This window comes from Chiloscyllium punctatum, chromosome 33, assembly GCF_047496795.1.
Source record: "Chiloscyllium punctatum isolate Juve2018m chromosome 33, sChiPun1.3, whole genome shotgun sequence".
Taxonomy (NCBI): Eukaryota; Metazoa; Chordata; class Chondrichthyes; order Orectolobiformes; family Hemiscylliidae; genus Chiloscyllium; species Chiloscyllium punctatum.
The window spans coordinates 30543038-30560521 of NC_092771.1; the positions used below are offsets into that span (position 1 = coordinate 30543038).

Sequence of the window (17484 nt, forward strand, 5' to 3'; positions counted from 1 at the left end):
TGCTCCTGCTGCGATGCAAAGCTCTGCAGTGTGATCTTCTCAGATCGCCGCCATCTTCGATCTCCCCTTCTTGACCCTGTTAATCCACTTCCATTCAACGTGCACAAAAGAAAACGCGTTTAAGTATCCTCACTTTTTGTGCAAGAAAGAACATTCTGTTAGGTATCTGAAAAACGCTCAGGATTGTCGGGTTAGCATAAGCTAGTCATGGAACACATCCCTTTGGACTTTCTTACAAGTATAGTGCACCATAAAACTGAGAAATCTTATAAGATGTGGCAGTGCTTTTTGGACCGCTTGGGTACAGGTTTGTCTGCCATTCTAATAAGGGCCTTTATATTGCGATGGCGATTCTGTTTAATGAATCTGGCTTGCAGAGAGGAGGAACTACAAACACATGAATACATATAAATTTATGCTTTCGATGGTCGTGTGCTATTACTTTGTTTCTTAGAGCTGTAATATTATTACTGTTATGATTTTTTAGTTAGTTGTTTATTATTTATGTAATTAGTGGGTTTCCTTGTGTTGTTTTGAATTGTTTTGTATTTGTTGTAATAGCCAATAACTTTTTTGTCAAATATATTTTTATTGAAAAAAAGACGCTTGACTCCATCAGGGACAAAGCAAGTCTCTTGGCTGGCACCACATTTACTAACTCCAACATTGAAGGGAAGCGCATGATACTCGGGCCAGTAGGGAAGAAATCCATCAGATCGTGAAATAAGAAGTGATCCCGTCTATGTTTTGAGAACTAAGAGTAAAAGTAGAGGTTGGTCAAATCATGGCTGAACTGCTCAGGTCAGGTGAAAATCCAAGAGACGCTGATTACATAGCAACAAGGAGCAAATGTCTGCTTGAGCTTGCTCTATCATTTAATAAATTTCTGGCTGATCTGATTGTGACCCAAATCAAAATCTCATTTTTGATCATTGCACGACTGGAAGCAGACCCCTCATGATATTGAATGCCTCGATCAAATCTTCTCTCAAAGGTTGAAGGTTTGGATGGTGAAGAATTTGTTAAATGTGTTCAAGAAAATTTTCTTAATCACTATGTAAATGTTACTACTAGAGAAGGAGCAAAACATGACCTCTTAGGTATTAGGACAGGGCAAGTGACTAAAGTGATAGTAGGGACCACTTTAGGTCCAGTGATCATAATTCTACTGGTTTTAAAATAGTTATGGAAAAAGATAAGCCTTTCATAAAAATTAAATATTTGAAGTTGATTCAGTTTTTTGGAGAAGTAACAAAGAGGATTGTTGAAGGCAAAGCAGTAGACATAATCTATATGGACTTCAGCAAGGCGTTCAACAAGATTCCCCATAGGAGACTGGTTAGCAAGGTTAGATCTCATGGAATACTGGGAGAACTAGCCATTTGGATACAGAACTGGCTCAAAGGTAGAAGACAGAGGGTGTGGTGGAGGGTTGTTTTTCAGATTAGAAGCTTCTGACCAGTGGAGTGCCACAAGAATTGGTGCTGGGTCCACTATTTTTCGTCATTTACATAAATGATTTGGATGTGAGCATAACAGGTATAGTCAGTAAGTTTGCAGATGACATCAAAATTGGAAGTGTAGTGGACAGCGAAGAAGGTTACCCCAGATTACAACAGGATGTTGATTAGATGGGCCAATGGGCTGAGGAGGGGCAAATGGAGTTTAACTTAGATAAATGTGAGGTGCTGCATTTTGGGAAATCAAATCTTAGCAGGACTTGTACATTTAATGGTAAGGTCCTAGGAAATGTTGCTGAACAAAGAGGCCTTGGAGTGCAGGTTCATCGATTCTAGGATAGTAAAGAAGGTGTTTGGTATGCTTTCCTTTAATGGTCAGAGTATTGAGTACAGGAGTTGGGAGGTCATGTTGCGGCTGTACAGGTCATTGGTTAGGCCACAGTTGGAATATTGCATGCAATTGTGGTCTCCTTCCTATCAGGAGGATGTTGTGAAACTTGAAAGGATTCAAAAAAGATTTACAAGGATGTTGCCAGGGTTGGAGGATTTGAGCTACAGGGAGAGGCTGAATAGGCTGGGGCCATTTTCCCTGGAGTGTCTGAGGCTGAAGAGTGACCTTATAGAAGTTTATAAAATTGTGAAGGGCAATGGATAGGATAAATACACAAGGCCTTTTCCCTGGGGTGGGGGGAGTCCAGAACTAGAGGGCATAAGCAACATTTTCATGCAGAGGGTGGTTCTTATATGGAATGGGCTGCCAGAAGAAGTGCTGGAGGCTAGTACAACTTCAATATTTAAAAGGCATCTGGATGGGTATATGAATAGGAAGGGTTTGGAGGGATATGGGCCAGGTGCTGGCAGGGCGGACTAGATTGGGTTGGGATATCTGGTTGGCATGGACGAGTTGGATCCAAGGGTCTGTTTCCGTGCTGTACATCTCTATGTCTCTATCCACACTCAGTAGCAGCAGTGTGTCCTATTATACGCTTTGCACCATTACCTCATTCCAGATAAAGGGCTCATGCCCGAAACATCGATTCTCCTTCTCCTCAGATGCTGCATGATCTGCTGTGCTTTTCCAGCACCACACTTTCAACTCTGATCTCCAGCATTTGCAGTGCTCACTTTCTCCATTACCAAGACACCTTCCAAACATACAACCATTTCCATTTAGATGGACAAAAGTAGCAGATACGTGGGAGCACCTCCAAGTTGCTCACCATGCTAACTTGGAAATATATTGCAGCTCCTTCAATATCACTAGACTCCATCCTTAACAGCATTGTGGGTGTACCCACACAAAATAGACTACAGTAGTTTAAGAAATAAGCTTATCACTGCCTTCCATAGAGCAATTAGGGCTGTGCAATAAATGTTGTGCATACAAGCAGTCCTCACTTTGTAAGCAACACTTGCTCAAAAGAAAGTGCTTCTCGCAGACTGAACTCTTCAGACATCAGCAACACTACAATACAAAGGTACCCCAGCTCCAAAGGACTTATTTGCTGCATGTTTTTCAACTTACATAGATAGATAGATGTCAACAACAAAAACCAGCAATACTTACATTATCATCATTACCATCCTTAGAACATAGAACATAGAACATAACAGCGCAGTACAGGGCCTTCGGCCCTCGATGTTGCGCCGATCAAAGCCCACCTAACCTACACTAACCCACTATCCTCCATATACCTATCCAATGCCCGCTTAAATACCCATAAAGAGGGAGAGTCCACTACTGCTACTGGCAGGGCATTCCATGAACTTACGACTCACTGAGTGAAGAACCTACCCCTAACATCAGTCCTATATCTACCCCCCCTTAATTTAAAGCTATGCCCCCTTGTAATAGCTGACTCCATACGTGGAAAAAGGTTCTCACTGTCAACCCTATCTAACCCCCTAATCATCTTGTACACCTCTATCAAGTCACCCCTAATGAAAACAACCCCAAGTGCCTCAGCCTTTCCTCATAGGATCTTCCTACCATACCAGGCAACATCCTGGTAAACTTCCTCTGCACCCGTTCCAGTGCCTCCACATCCTTCCTATAGTATGGCGACCAAAACTGCACACAATATTCCAGATGCGGCCGCACCAGAGTCTTATACAACTGCAGCATGACCTCAGGACTCCGGAACTCAATTCCTCTACCAATAAAAGCCAGTACGCCATATGCCTTCTTCACTGCACTATTTACCTGGGTGGCAACTTTCAGAGATCTGTGTACATGGACACCAAGATCCCTCTGCTCTTCCACACTACCAAGTATCCGACCATTAGCCCAGTACCCCATCTTTTTATGACTCTTACCAAAGTGAATCACCTCACACTTAGCTACATTGAACTCCATTTGCCACCTTTCTGCCCAGCTCTGCAGCTTCTCTATATCCCGCTGTAACCTGCCACATCCTTCCTCACTGTCTCCAACTCCTCCGACTTTCGTATCATCCGCAAACTTGCTCACCCAACCTTCTAACCCTTCCTCCAGGTCATTTATAAAAATAACAAACAGCAATGGTCCCAAAACAGATCCTTGCGGAACACCGCTAGTGACGGCACTCCAAGATGAACCTTTGCCATCAACTACTACCCTCTTCTTCCAGCCAGCCAATTCCTAATCCAAACCTCCAACTCACCCTCAATGCCATATCTCTGTATTTTCTGCAGTAGCCTACCATGGGGAATAGGTATGGGGATAGTTTAAAATCACAACACCAGGTTATAGTCCAGTTAAGTCTCTCACTAACAAACAATAAGGTATTTTTCAATGTATAATTTCAGTTACATTACACTGTAAACTTTTGCTATAAATTCTGTGTCTTACAATTGTGTACTCCACAATCACCTGATGAAGGAGCAGTGCTCCAAAAGTTAGTGCTTCCAATTAAACCTGTTAGACTATGACCTGATGTGAGATTTTTAACTTTGTACACCTCAATCCAACACCAGTATCTGCAAATCATTTGTTGGGATATCAATTCCAGGATTATAACATAATTTTTTAAATCGCTACCTACCTTGACACAGTCCTATCACCCCCCCCCTCCCCCTGAGTCCAGGAACTCACCACATATGTTCGAGACACCACCCATGCCCTCCACCTCCTCCAAGACTTCCGTTTCCCCGCCCCCCAAATCATCTTCACCATGGATATCCAATGGATATCCCAATCATCTTCACCATGGATACCTCCATCCACCATGACCAGGGCCTCCAAGCCCTCCGTTTCTTCCTCTCCTGATGTCCCCTACAGTACCCTTCCACCGACACTCATTCGTTTGGCCGAACTGGTCCTCACCCTTAACAATTTCTCCTTCAAATCCTCCCACTTCCTCCAGACCAAAAGGGTAGCCATGGGCACCCGTATGGGCCCCAGCAATGCCTGTCTCTTTGTTGGCTACGTAGGACAGTCCAACTTCTGTAGCTACACCGGCACCACTCCCCACCTCTTCCTCCGCTACATTGATGACTGCATTGGCGCTACCTCGTGCTCCCGCTAGGAGGTTGAGCAATTCATCAACTTCACCAACACATTCCATCCTGACCTTAAATTGACCTGGACCATCTCGGACACCTCCCTCCCCTTCCTGGACCTCTCCATCTCCATTAATGACGACCGACTTGACACGGACATTTTTTTACAAACCCACCAACTCCCACAGCTACCTGGATTAAACCTCTTCCCATCCTACCTCCTGCAAAAATGCCATCCCGTATTCCCAAGTCTACAGCCTCTGCCGTATCTGCTCCCAGGAGGACCAGTTCCACCACAGAACACACCAGATGGCCTCATTCTTTAGAGACTGCAATTTCCCTTCCCACATGGTTAAAGATGCCCTCCAACGCATCTCGTTCACATTCTGCACCTTCGCACTCAGACCCCACCCCTCCAACCATAACAAGGACAGAATCCCCCGTTGCTCACCTTCCACCCTACCAACCTTCGCATAATCCAAATCAGAAAGGGGTGCCTCCCCACCCCTTTCTGCCTTCCGCAAAGACCGTTCCCACCGTGACTACCTGGCCAGGTCCACGCTCCCCCCGCCCAACAACCCACCCTCCTGTGCCACCGCAGGAATTGCAAAAACCTGCGCCCACACCTCCTCCCAAGGCCCTAAAGGAGCCTTCCACATCCATTAAAGTTTTACCTGCACATCCACCAATATCATTTATTGTATCCGTTGCTCCCGATGCGGTCTGCTCTACATTGGGGAGACTGGACGCCTCCTAGCAGAGCGCTTTAGGGAATATCTCTGAGACACCCACACCAATCAACCACACCGCCCCATGGCCCAACATTTCAACTCCCCTCCCACTCAGCCGAGTGACACGGCTCCTTCACCGCCACTCCCTCACCACCCGACGCCTGGAGGAAGAACGCCTCATCTTCCACCTCGGAATACTTCAACCCCAGGGCATCAATGTGGACTTCACCAGTTTCCTCATTTCCCCTTCCCCCACCTCACCCCAGTTCCAAACTTCCAGCTCAGCACCGTCCCTATGACCTATCTTCTTTTCCACCTTATCCACTCCACCCTCCTCTCTGAGCTATCACCTTCATCCCCACCCCCACTCACCTATTGTACTCTATGCTACTTTCTCCCCATCCTCCTCTCATTTATCTCTCCATCCTTCAGGCACTCTGCCTGTATTCCTGATGAAGGGCTTATGCCCGAAATGTCGATTTCTCTGCTCCTCGGATACTGCCTGACCTGCTGTGCTTTTCCAGCACCACTCTACTCCAGAAACATAATTTTTTTAAAACCCAGGTCTTTCAAAAATCAGGCTGAACTTGTGAATGATTGCCATTATTCCCAGGACTCAGAGCATAAAGCCTTACATAACCCTCACAAACAAGCCATTCTATATTGAACTTGCTCAAGTATGCAACATCTGGAGAGAAGTTGTCTTGTCTCATGTAGAACGCATGCGCAGTAGACCCAATACATCGAGGGGTGATAGATTGAGATATATGCGCAGGCGCACTGATCATCCCAACAAAAACGAAAATTGCTAGAAAAGCTCAGCAGGTTTGACAGTATCTGTGATGAGAAATCAGACGTCACTGATCATCACGGTGGGCAAGCACATATCCAGCGTCAATGCTCATCCAACACCATACATTTGGGAAATGTAGTTGACATTCCCGTATACGCATGCGCAAGAGGTGGGGCCGCTGGGAGGTGTAGTCTTTCCCCGCCAAGCTCTGGACTACAGCTCCCAGCGGCCACCGCGGTGCTGTCAGACGGCGCTGGGGGGGTGGGGTGGTGAGTGCGAGTCAGTTCCCCGTCGTTGTACCCGTTCGCCGAGGTGATTGCCTCACTTTGCCCGGATTATGAGGGAGGAAGATGCGGAGCGGCACGGGGACTCGTTGCCTGAGCAGTCAGAGCTGGCGGTGTCGAGTCCGGTCAGCGTGAGCCGGGAGCTGCCGCCCAGGCTGTGCGGTTACCTCAACAAACTGTCCGGGAAGGGGCCGCTCAAGGGATTCAAGAGCCGGTGGTTTGTCTTCGAGCCCCTTCACTGTCACCTGTTTTACTTCAAGGGCTCGAGCGACGCCATCCCGCTGGGATTCATCGACATTGCCGATTCCTCCTTCACCTACGACCTGGAGGCTGAGGAGGGTCAATTTGAGATTCACTCAGGAGGGAGGGATTACACTCTGAAGGTAGGGTCGGGGAAAGGGGAGGAGGGGTGAGGGGTGAATGGAGGGATGAGGGGGGTGAAGGGTGAAGGGAGGGACGAGGGGGTGAAGGGTGAAGGGAGGGATGAGAGGGTGAGGGGTGAAGGGTGAAGGGAGGGATGAGGGGGTGAAGGGTGAAGGGGGGGATGAGGGGGTGAAGGGTGAAGGGGGGGATGAGGGGGTGAAGGGTGAAGGGAGGGACGAGGGGGTGAGGGGTGAAGGGGGGGACGAGGGGGTGAAGGGTGAAGGGAGGGACGATGGGGTGAAGGTTGAAGGGAGGGACGAGGGGGTGAAGGGTGAAGGGAGGGACGAGGGGGTGAAGGGTGAAGGGAGGGACGAGGGGGTGAAGGGTGAAGGGAGGGACGAGGGGGTGAAGGGTGAAGGGAGGGACGAGGGGGTGAAGGGTGAAGGGAGGGACGAGGGGGTGAAGGGTGAAGGGAGGGACGAGGGGGTGAAGGGTGAAGGGAGGGACGAGGGGGTGAAGGGTGAAGGGAGGGACGAGGGGGTGAAGGGTGAAGGGAGGGACGAGGGGGTGAAGGGTGAAGGGAGGGACGAGGGGGTGAAGGGTGAAGGGAGGGACGAGGGGGTGAAGGGTGAAGGGAGGGACGAGGGGGTGAAGGGTGAAGGGAGGGACGAGGGGGTGAAGGGTGAAGGGAGGGACGAGGGGGTGAAGGGTGAAGGGAGGGACGAGGGGGTGAAGGGTGAAGGGAGGGACGAGGGGGTGAAGGGTGAAGGGAGGGACGAGGGGGTGAAGGGTGAAGGGAGGGACGAGGGGGTGAAGGGTGAAGGGAGGGACGAGGGGGTGAAGGGTGAAGGGAGGGACGAGGGGGTGAAGGGTGAAGGGAGGGACGAGGGGGTGAAGGGTGAAGGGAGGGACGAGGGGGTGAAGGGTGAAGGGAGGGACGAGGGGGTGAAGGGTGAAGGGAGGGACGAGGGGGTGAAGGGTGAAGGGAGGGACGAGGGGGTGAAGGGTGAAGGGAGGGACGAGGGGGTGAAGGGTGAAGGGAGGGACGAGGGGGTGAAGGGTGAAGGGAGGGACGAGGGGGTGAAGGGTGAAGGGAGGGACGAGGGGGTGAAGGGTGAAGGGAGGGACGAGGGGGTGAAGGGTGAAGGGAGGGACGAGGGGGTGAAGGGTGAAGGGGGGGACGAGGGGGTGAAGGGTGAAGGGGGGGACGAGGGGGTGAAGGGTGAAGGGGGGGACGAGGGGGTGAAGGGTGAAGGGGGGGACGAGGGGGTGAAGGGTGAAGGGGGGGACGAGGGGGTGAAGGGTGAAGGGAGGGACGAGGGGGTGAAGGGTGAAGGGAGGGACGAGGGGGGTGAAGGGAGGGACGAGGGGGGTGAAGGGAGGGATGAGGGGGTGAAGGGAGGGATGAGGGGGTGAAGGGTGAAGGGTGAAGGGAGGGATGAGGGGGTGAAGGGTGAAGTGAGGGATGAGGGGGTGAGGGGGTGAGGGACGAGGGGGTGAAGGGTGAAGGGGGGGACGAGGGGGTGAAGGGTGAAGTGAGGGATGAGGGGGTGAGGGACGAGGGGGTGAAGGGTGAAGTGAGGGACGAGGGGGTGAAGGGTGAAGTGAGGGACGAGGGGGTGAAGGGTGAAGTGAGGGACGAGGGGGTGAAGGGTGAAGTGAGGGACGAGGGGGTGAAAGGAGGGACGAGGGGGTGAAGGGAGGGACGAGGGGGTGAAGGGTGAGCGGGTGAAGGAGGGACGAGGGGTGAGGGTGAGAGGGTGAAGGGAGGGACGAGGGGGTGAAGGGTGAGCGGGTGAAGGGAGGGACGAGGGGGTGAAGGGTGAGCGGGTGAAGTGAGGGACGAGGGGGTGAAGGGTGAGCGGGTGAAGTGAGGGACGAGGGGGTGACGGGTGAGCGGGTGAAGTGAGGGACGAGGGGGTGACGGGTGAGGGGTGAGTGAGGGACGAGGGGGTGACGGGTGAGGGGTGAAGTGAGGGACGAGGGGGTGACGGTGAGGGGGTGAGCGGGTGAAGAGGGACGAGGGACGAGGGGGTGAGCGGGTGAAGGGAGGGACGAGGGGGTGAGCGGGTGAAGGGAGGACGAGGGGGTGAGCGGGTGAAGGGAGGGACGAGGGGGTGAGCGGGTGAAGGGAGGGACGAGGGGGTGAGCGGGTGAAGGGAGGGACGAGGGGGTGAGCGGGTGAAGGGAGGGACGAGGGGGTGAGCGGGTGAAGGGAGGGACGAGGGGGTGAGCGGGTGAAGGGAGGGACGAGGGGGTGAGCGGGTGAAGGGAGGGACGAGGGGGTGAGCGGGTGAAGGGAGGGACGAGGGGGTGAGCGGGTGAAGGGAGGGACGAGGGGGTGAGCGGGTGAAGGGAGGGACGAGGGGGTGAGCGGGTGAAGGGAGGGACGAGGGGGTGAGCGGGGGAAGGGAGGGACGAGGGGGTGAGCGGGGGAAGGGAGGGACGAGGGGGTGAGCGGGGGAAGGGAGGGACGAGGGGGTGAGCGGGGAAGGGAGGGACGAGGGGGTGAGCGGGGGAAGGGAGGGACGAGGGGGTGAGCGGGGGAAGGGAGGGACGAGGGGGTGAGCGGGGGAAGGGAGGGACGAGGGGGTGAGCGGGGGAAGGGAGGGACGAGGGGGTGAGCGGGGGAAGGGAGGGACGAGGGGGTGAGCGGGGGAAGGGAGGGACGAGGGGGTGAGCGGGGAAGGGAGGGACGAGGGGGTGAGCGGGGGAAGGGAGGGACGAGGGGGTGAGCGGGGGAAGGGAGGGACGAGGGGGTGAGCGGGGGAAGGGAGGGACGAGGGGGTGAGCGGGGGAAGGGAGGGACGAGGGGGTGAGCGGGGGAAGGGAGGGACGAGGGGGTGAGCGGGGGAAGGGAGGGACGAGGGGGTGAGCGGGGGAAGGGAGGGACGAGGGGGTGAGCGGGGGAAGGGAGGGACGAGGGGGTGAGCGGGGGAAGGGAGGGACGAGGGGGTGAGCGGGGGAAGGGAGGGACGAGGGGGTGAGCGGGGGAAGGGAGGGACGAGGGGGTGAGCGGGGGAAGGGAGGGACGAGGGGGTGAGCGGGGGAAGGGAGGGACGAGGGGGTGAGCGGGGGAAGGGAGGGACGAGGGGGTGAGCGGGGGAAGGGAGGGACGAGGGGGTGAGCGGGGAAGGGAGGGACGAGGGGGTGAGCGGGGAAGGGAGGGACGAGGGGGTGAGCGGGGGAAGGGAGGGACGAGGGGGTGAGCGGGGGAAGGGAGGGACGAGGGGGTGAGCGGGTGAAGGGAGGGACGAGGGGGTGAGCGGGTGAAGGGAGGGACGAGGGGGTGAGCGGGTGAAGGGAGGGACGAGGGGGTGAGCGGGTGAAGGGAGGGACGAGGGGGTGAGCGGGTGAAGGGAGGGACGAGGGGGGTGAGCGGGTGAAGGGGGGGACGAGGGGGTGAGCGGGTGAAGGGGGGACGAGGGGGTGAGCGGGTGAAGGGGGGGACGAGGGGGTGAGCGGGTGAAGGGGGGGACGAGGGGGTGAGCGGGTGAAGGGGGGGACGAGGGGGTGAGCGGGTGAAGGGGGGGACGAGGGGGTGAGCGGGTGAAGGGGGGGACGAGGGGGTGAGCGGGTGAAGGGGGGGACGAGGGGGTGAGCGGGTGAAGGGGGGACGAGGGGGTGAGCGGGTGAAGGGGGGGACGAGGGGGTGAGCGGGTGAGGGGAGGGACGAGGGGGTGAGCGGGTGAGGGGAGGGACGAGGGGGTGAGCGGGTGAGGGGAGGGACGAGGGGGTGAGCGGGTGAGGGGAGGGACGAGGGGGTGAGCGGGTGAAGGGAGGGACGAGGGGGTGAGCGGGTGAAGGGAGGGACGCGGGGGTGAGCGGGTGAAGGGAGGGACGCGGGGGTGAAGGGTGAGCGGGTGAAGGGAGGGACGCGGGGGTGAAGGGTGAGCGGGTGAAGGGAGGGACGAGGGGGGTGACGGGTGAGCGGGTGAAGTGAGGGACGAGGGGGTGACGGGTGAGGGGGTGAAGGGTGAAGTGAGGGACGAGGTGGTGAAGGGTGAAGGGTGTTGTGAGGGACGAGGGGGTGAAGGGTGAGCGGGTGAAGGGAGGGACGAGGGGGTGAAGGGTGAGCGGGTGAAGGGAGGGACGAGGGGGTGACGGGTGAGGGGGTGAAGGGTGTTGTGAGGGACGAGGTGGTGAAGGGTGAAGGGTGTTGTGAGGGACGAGGGGGGTGAAGGGTGAGCGGGTGAAGGGAGGGACGAGGGGGTGAAGGGTGAGCGGGTGAAGGGAGGGACGAGGGGGTGAAGGGTGAGCGGGTGAAGGGAGGGACGAGGGGGTGAAGGGTGAGCGGTTGAAGGGAGGGACGAGGGGGTGAAGGGTGAGCGGGTGAAGGGAGGGACGAGGGGGTGAGCGGGTGAAGGGAGGGACGAGGGGGTGAGCGGGTGAAGGGAGGGACGAGGGGGTGAGCGGGTGAAGGGAGGGACGCGGGGGTGAGCGGGTGAAGGGAGGGACGCGGGGGTGAAGGGTGAGCGGGTGAAGGGAGGGACGCGGGGGTGAAGGGTGAGCGGGTGAAGGGAGGGACGAGGGGGTGACGGGTGAGCGGGTGAAGTGAGGGACGAGGGGGTGACGGGTGAGGGGGTGAAGGGTGAAGTGAGGGACGAGGTGGTGAAGGGTGAAGGGTGTTGTGAGGGACGAGGGGGTGAAGGGTGAGCGGGTGAAGGGAGGGACGAGGGGGTGAAGGGTGAGCGGGTGAAGGGAGGGACGAGGGGGTGACGGGTGAGGGGGTGAAGGGTGTTGTGAGGGACGAGGTGGTGAAGGGTGAAGGGTGTTGTGAGGGACGAGGGGTGAAGGGTGAGCGGGTGAAGGGAGGGACGAGGGGGTGAAGGGTGAGCGGGTGAAGGGAGGGACGAGGGGGTGAAGGGTGAGCGGGTGAAGGGAGGGACGAGGGGGTGAAGGGTGAGCGGTTGAAGGGAGGGACGAGGGGGTGAAGGGTGAGCGGGTGAAGGGAGGGACGAGGGGGTGAACGGTGAGCGGGTGAAGGGAGGGACGAGGGGGTGAAGGGTGAGCGGGTGAAGGGAGGGACGAGGGGGTGAAGGGTGAAGGGAGGGACGAGGGGGTGAAGGGTGAAGGGAGGGACGAGGGGGTGAAGGGTGAAGGGAGGGACGAGGGGGTGAAGGGTGAAGGGAGGGACGAGGGGGTGAAGGGTGAGCGGGTGAAGGGAGGGACGAGGGGGTGAAGGGTGAGCGGGTGAAGGGAGGGACGAGGGGGTGAAGGGTGAAGGGAGGGACGAGGGGGTGAAGGGTGAGCGGGTGAAGGGAGGGACGCGGGGGTGAAGTGAGGGACGAGGGGGTGAAGGGTGAGCGGGTGAAGTGAGGGACGAGGGGGTGAAGGGTGAGCGGGTGAAGTGAGGGACGAGGGGGTGACGGGTGAGCGGGTGAAGGGTGAAGTGAGGGACGAGGGGTGAAGGGTGAGGGGGTGAAGGGTGTAGTGAGGGACGAGGGGGTGAAGGGTGAAGGGTGTAGTGAGGGACGAGGGGGTGACGGGTGAGGGGGTGAAGGGTGAAGTGAGGGACGAGAGGGTGACGGGTGAGGGGGTGAAGGGTGAAGTGAGGGACGAGGGGGTGAAGGGTGAGGGGGTGAGCGGGTGAAGGGAGGGACGAGGGGGTGAGCGGGTGAAGGGAGGGACGAGGGGGTGAGCGGGTGAAGGGAGGGACGAGGGGGTGAGCGGGTGAAGGGAGGGACGAGGGGGTGAGCGGGTGAAGGGAGGGACGAGGGGGTGAGCGGGTGAAGGGAGGGACGAGGGGGTGAGCGGGTGAAGGGAGGGACGAGGGGTGAGCGGGTGAAGGGAGGGACGAGGGGGTGAGCGGGTGAAGGGAGGGACGAGGGGGTGAGCGGGTGAAGGGAGGGACGAGGGGGTGAGCGGGTGAAGGGAGGGACGAGGGGGGTGAGCGGGTGAAGGGAGGGACGAGGGGGTGAGCGGGTGAAGGGAGGGACGAGGGGGTGAGCGGGTGAAGGGAGGGACGCGGGGGTGAGCGGGTGAAGGGAGGGACGCGGGGGTGAGCGGGTGAAGGGAGGGACGCGGGGGTGAGCGGGTGAAGGGAGGGACGCGGGGGTGAGCGGGTGAAGGGAGGGACGCGGGGGTGAGCGGGTGAAGGGAGGGACGCGGGGGTGAGCGGGTGAAGGGAGGGACGCGGGGGTGAGCGGGTGAAGGGAGGGACGCGGGGGTGAGCGGGTGAAGGGAGGGACGCGGGGGTGAGCGGGTGAAGGGAGGGACGCGGGGGTGAGCGGGTGAAGGGAGGGACGCGGGGGTGAGCGGGTGAAGGGAGGGACGCGGGGGTGAGCGGTGAAGGGAGGGACGCGGGGGTGAGCGGGTGAAGGGAGGGACGCGGGGGTGAGCGGGTGAAGGGAGGGACGCGGGGGTGAGCGGGTGAAGGGAGGGACGCGGGGGTGAGCGGGTGAAGGGAGGGACGCGGGGGTGAGCGGGTGAAGGGAGGGACGCGGGGGTGAGCGGGTGAAGGGAGGGACGCGGGGGTGAGCGGGTGAAGGGAGGGACGCGGGGGTGAGCGGGTGAAGGGAGGGACGCGGGGGTGAGCGGGTGAAGGGAGGGGACGCGGGGGGTGAGCGGGTGAAGGGAGGGACGCGGGGGTGAGCGGGTGAAGGGAGGGACGCGGGGGTGAGCGGGTGAAGGGAGGGACGCGGGGGTGAGCGGGTGAAGGGAGGGACGCGGGGGACGAGGGGGGGTGACGGGTGAGGGGGTGAAGGGTGAAGTGAGGGACGAGGGGGTGACGGGTGAGGGGGTGAAGGGTGAAGTGAGGGACGAGGGGGTGACGGGTGAGGGGGTGAAGGGTGAAGTGAGGGACGAGGGGGTGAAGGGTGAGGGGGTGAAGGGTGAAGTGAGGGACGAGGGGGCGAAGGGTGAAGGGTGAAGTGAGGGACGAGGGGGCGAAGGGTGAAGGGTGTTGTGAGGGACGAGGGGGCGAAGGGTGAGCGGGTGAAGGGAGGGACGAGGGGGCGAAGGGTGAGCGGGTGAAGGGAGGGACGAGGGGGCGAAGGGTGAGCGGGTGAAGGGAGGGACGAGGGGCGAAGGGTGAGCGGTGAGGGAGGGACGAGGGGGCGAAGGGTGAGCGGGTGAAGGGAGGGACGAGGGGGCGAAGGGTGAGCGGGTGAAGGGAGGGACGAGGGGGCGAAGGGTGAGCGGGTGAAGGGAGGGACGAGGGGGTGAAGGGAGGGACGAGGGGGTGACGGGTGAGCGGGTGAAGGGTGAAGTGAGGGACGAGGGGGTGTAGGGTGTAGTGAGGGACGAGGGGGTGAAGGGTGAGCGGGTGAAGTGAGGGACGAGGGGGTGAAGGGTGAGCGGGTGAAGTGAGGGACGAGGGGGTGAAGGGTGAGGCGGTGAAGGGTGAAGTGAGGGGCGAGGGGGTGAAGGGTGAGGGGGTGAAGGGTGTAGTGAAGGGTGAGGGGGTGAAGGGTGTAGTGAGGGACGAGGGGGTGAAGGGTGAGGGGGTGAAGGGTGTAGTGAGGGACGAGGGGGTGAAGGGTGAGGGGGTGAAGGGTGAAGTGAGGGACGAGGGGGTGAAGGGTGAAGTGAGGGGCGAGGGGGTGAAGGGTGAGGGGGTGAAGGGTGAAGTGAGGGACGAGGGGGTGAAGGGTGAGGGGGTGAAGGGTGAAGTGAGGGGCGAGGGGGTGAAGGGTGAAGTGAGGGGCGAGGGGGTGAAGGGTGAAGTGAGGGGCGAGGGGGTGAAGGGTGAAGGGTGAAGTGAGGGGCGAGGGGGTGAAGGGTGAAGGGTGAAGGGAGGGACGAGAGGGTGAAGGGTGAAGGGAGGGACGCGGGGGTGAAGGGTGAAGGGTGAAGGGAGGGACGCGGGGGTGAAGGGTGAAGGGAGGGACGCGGGGGTGAAGGGTGAAGGGAGGGACGCGGGGGTGAAGGGTGAGCGGGTGAAGTGAGGGACGAGGGGGTGACGGGTGAGGGGGTGAAGGGTGAAGTGAGGGACGAGGGGGTGAAGGGTGAGGGGGTGAAGGGTGAAGTGAGGGACGAGGGGGTGAAGGGTGAGGGGGTGAAGGGTGAAGTGAGGGACGAGGGGGTGAAGGGTGAGGGGGTGAATGGTGTAGTGAGGGACGAGGGGGTGAAGGGTGAGCGGGTGAAGTGAGGGACGAGGGGGTGAAGGGTGAGCGGGTGTAGTGAGGGACGAGGGGGTGAAAGGTGAGGGGGTGAAGGGTGTAGTGAGGGACGAGCGGGTGAAGGGCGAGGGGGTGAAGGGTGAAGGGAGGGGCGAGGGGGTGAAGGGAGGGGCGAGGGGGTGAAGGGTGAAGGGAGGGGCGAGGGGGTGAAGGGTGAAGGGAGGGGCGAGGGGTGAAGGGTGAAGGGAGGGGCGAGGGGGTGAAGGGTGAAGGGAGGGGTGAAGGGTGAAGGGAGGGGTGAAGGGTGAAGGGAGGGGTGAAGGGTGAAGGGAGGGGCGAGGGGGTGAAGGGTGAAGGAGGGGCGAGGGGGTGAAGGGTGAAGGGAGGGGCGAGGGGGTGAAGGGTGAAGGGAGGGGCGAGGGGGTGAAGGGTGAAGGGAAGGGTGAAGGGAGGGGTGAAGGGAGGGGTGAAGGGTGAAGGGAGGGGTGAAGGGAGGGGTGAAGGGTGAAGGGAGGGGTGAAGGGTGAAGGGAGGGGTGAAGGGTGAAGGGTGAAGGGAGGGGTGAAGGTGAAGGGAGGGGTGAAGGGTGAAGGGAGGGGTGAGGGGGTGAAGGGAGGGCGAGGGGGTGAAGGGAGGGGTGAGGGGGTGAAGGGAGGGGCGAGGGGGTGAAGGGAGGGGTGAGGGGGTGAAGGGAGGGGCGAGGGGGTGAAGGGAGGGGCGAGGGGGTGAAGGGAGGGGCGAGGGGGTGAAGGGTGAAGGGAGGGGCGAGGGGGTGAAGGGTGAAGGGAGGGGCGAGGGGGTGAAGGGTGAAGGGAGGGGCGAGGGGGTGAAGGGTGAAGGGAGGGGCGAGGGGGTGAAGGGTGAAGGGAGGGGCGAGGGGGTGAAGGGTGAAGGGAGGGGCGAGGGGGTGAAGGGTGAAGGGAGGGGCGAGGGGGTGAAGGGTGAAGGGAGGGGCGAGGGGGTGAAGGGTGAAGGGAGGGGCGAGGGGGTGAAGGGTGAAGGGAGGGGCGAGGGGTGAAGGGTGAAGGGAGGGGCGAGGGGGTGAAGGGTGAAGGGAGGGGCGAGGGGGTGAAGGGTGAAGGGAGGGGCGAGGGGGTGAAGGGTGAAGGGAGGGGCGAGGGGGTGAAGGGTGAAGGGAGGGGCGAGGGGGTGAAGGGTGAAGGGAGGGGCGAGGGGGTGAAGGGTGAAGGGAGGGGCGAGGGGTGAAGGGTGAAGGAGGGGCGAGGGGTGAAGGGTGAAGGGAGGGGCGAGGGGGTGAAGGGTGAAGGGAGGGGCGAGGGGGTGAAGGGTGAAGGGAGGGGCGAGGGGGTGAAGGGTGAAGGGAGGGGCGAGGGGGTGAAGGGTGAAGGGAGGGCGAGGGGGTGAAGGGTGAAGGGAGGGGCGAGGGGGTGAAGGGTGAAGGGAGGGGCGAGGGGGTGAAGGGTGAAGGAGGGGCGAGGGGGTGAAGGGTGAAGGGAGGGGCGAGGGGGTGAAGGGTGAAGGGAGGGGCGAGGGGGTGAAGGGTGAAGGGAGGGGCGAGGGGGTGAAGGGTGAAGGGAGGGGCGAGGGGGTGAAGGGTGAAGGGAGGGGCGAGGGGGTGAAGGGTGAAGGGAGGGGCGAGGGGGTGAAGGGTGAAGGGAGGGGCGAGGGGGTGAAGGGTGAAGGGAGGGGCGAGGGGGTGAAGGGTGAAGGGAGGGGCGAGGGGGTGAAGGGTGAAGGGAGGGGCGAGGGGGTGAAGGGTGAAGGGAGGGGCGAGGGGGTGAAGGGTGAAGGGAGGGGCGAGGGGGGTGAAGGGTGAAGGGAGGGGCGAGGGGGTGAAGGGTGAAGGGAGGGGCGAGGGGTGAAGGGTGAAGGGAGGGGCGAGGGGGTGAAGGGTGAAGGGAGGGGCGAGGGGGTGAAGGGTGAAGGGAGGGGCGAGGGGTGAAGGGTGAAGGGAGGGGCGAGGGGGTGAAGGGTGAAGGGAGGGGCGAGGGGGTGAAGGGTGAAGGGAGGGCGAGGGGGTGAAGGGTGAAGGGAGGGGCGAGGGGGTGAAGGGTGAAGGGAGGGGCGAGGGGGTGAAGGGTGAAGGGAGGGGCGAGGGGGTGAAGGGTGAAGGGAGGGGCGAGGGGGTGAAGGGTGAAGGGAGGGGCGAGGGGGTGAAGGGTGAAGGGAGGGGCGAGGGGTGAAGGGTGAAGGGGAGGGGCGAGGGGGTGAAGGGTGAAGGGAGGGGCGAGGGGGTGAAGGGTGAAGGGAGGGGCGAGGGGGTGAAGGGTGAAGGGAGGGGCGAGGGGGTGAAGGGTGAAGGGAGGGGCGAGGGGGTGAAGGGTGAAGGGAGGGGCGAGGGGGTGAAGG

General features: G+C 60.0%; 1 protein-coding gene across 2 annotated transcripts in view; it reads left to right on the top strand.

Moving 5' to 3' along the window:
- The first annotated feature begins 6725 nt into the window (after positions 1-6725).
- Positions 6726-17484, top strand: part of tbc1d2b (TBC1 domain family, member 2B) — a 168255-nt gene continuing 157496 nt past the window's right edge. For both annotated transcript variants that reach the window (XM_072553298.1, XM_072553299.1), the window contains exon 1: positions 6726-7131. In XM_072553298.1, the coding sequence (XP_072409399.1) occupies positions 6802-7131 (330 nt within the window). In that variant the 5' untranslated portion in view covers positions 6726-6801. The remainder of the gene's footprint in view (positions 7132-17484) is intronic.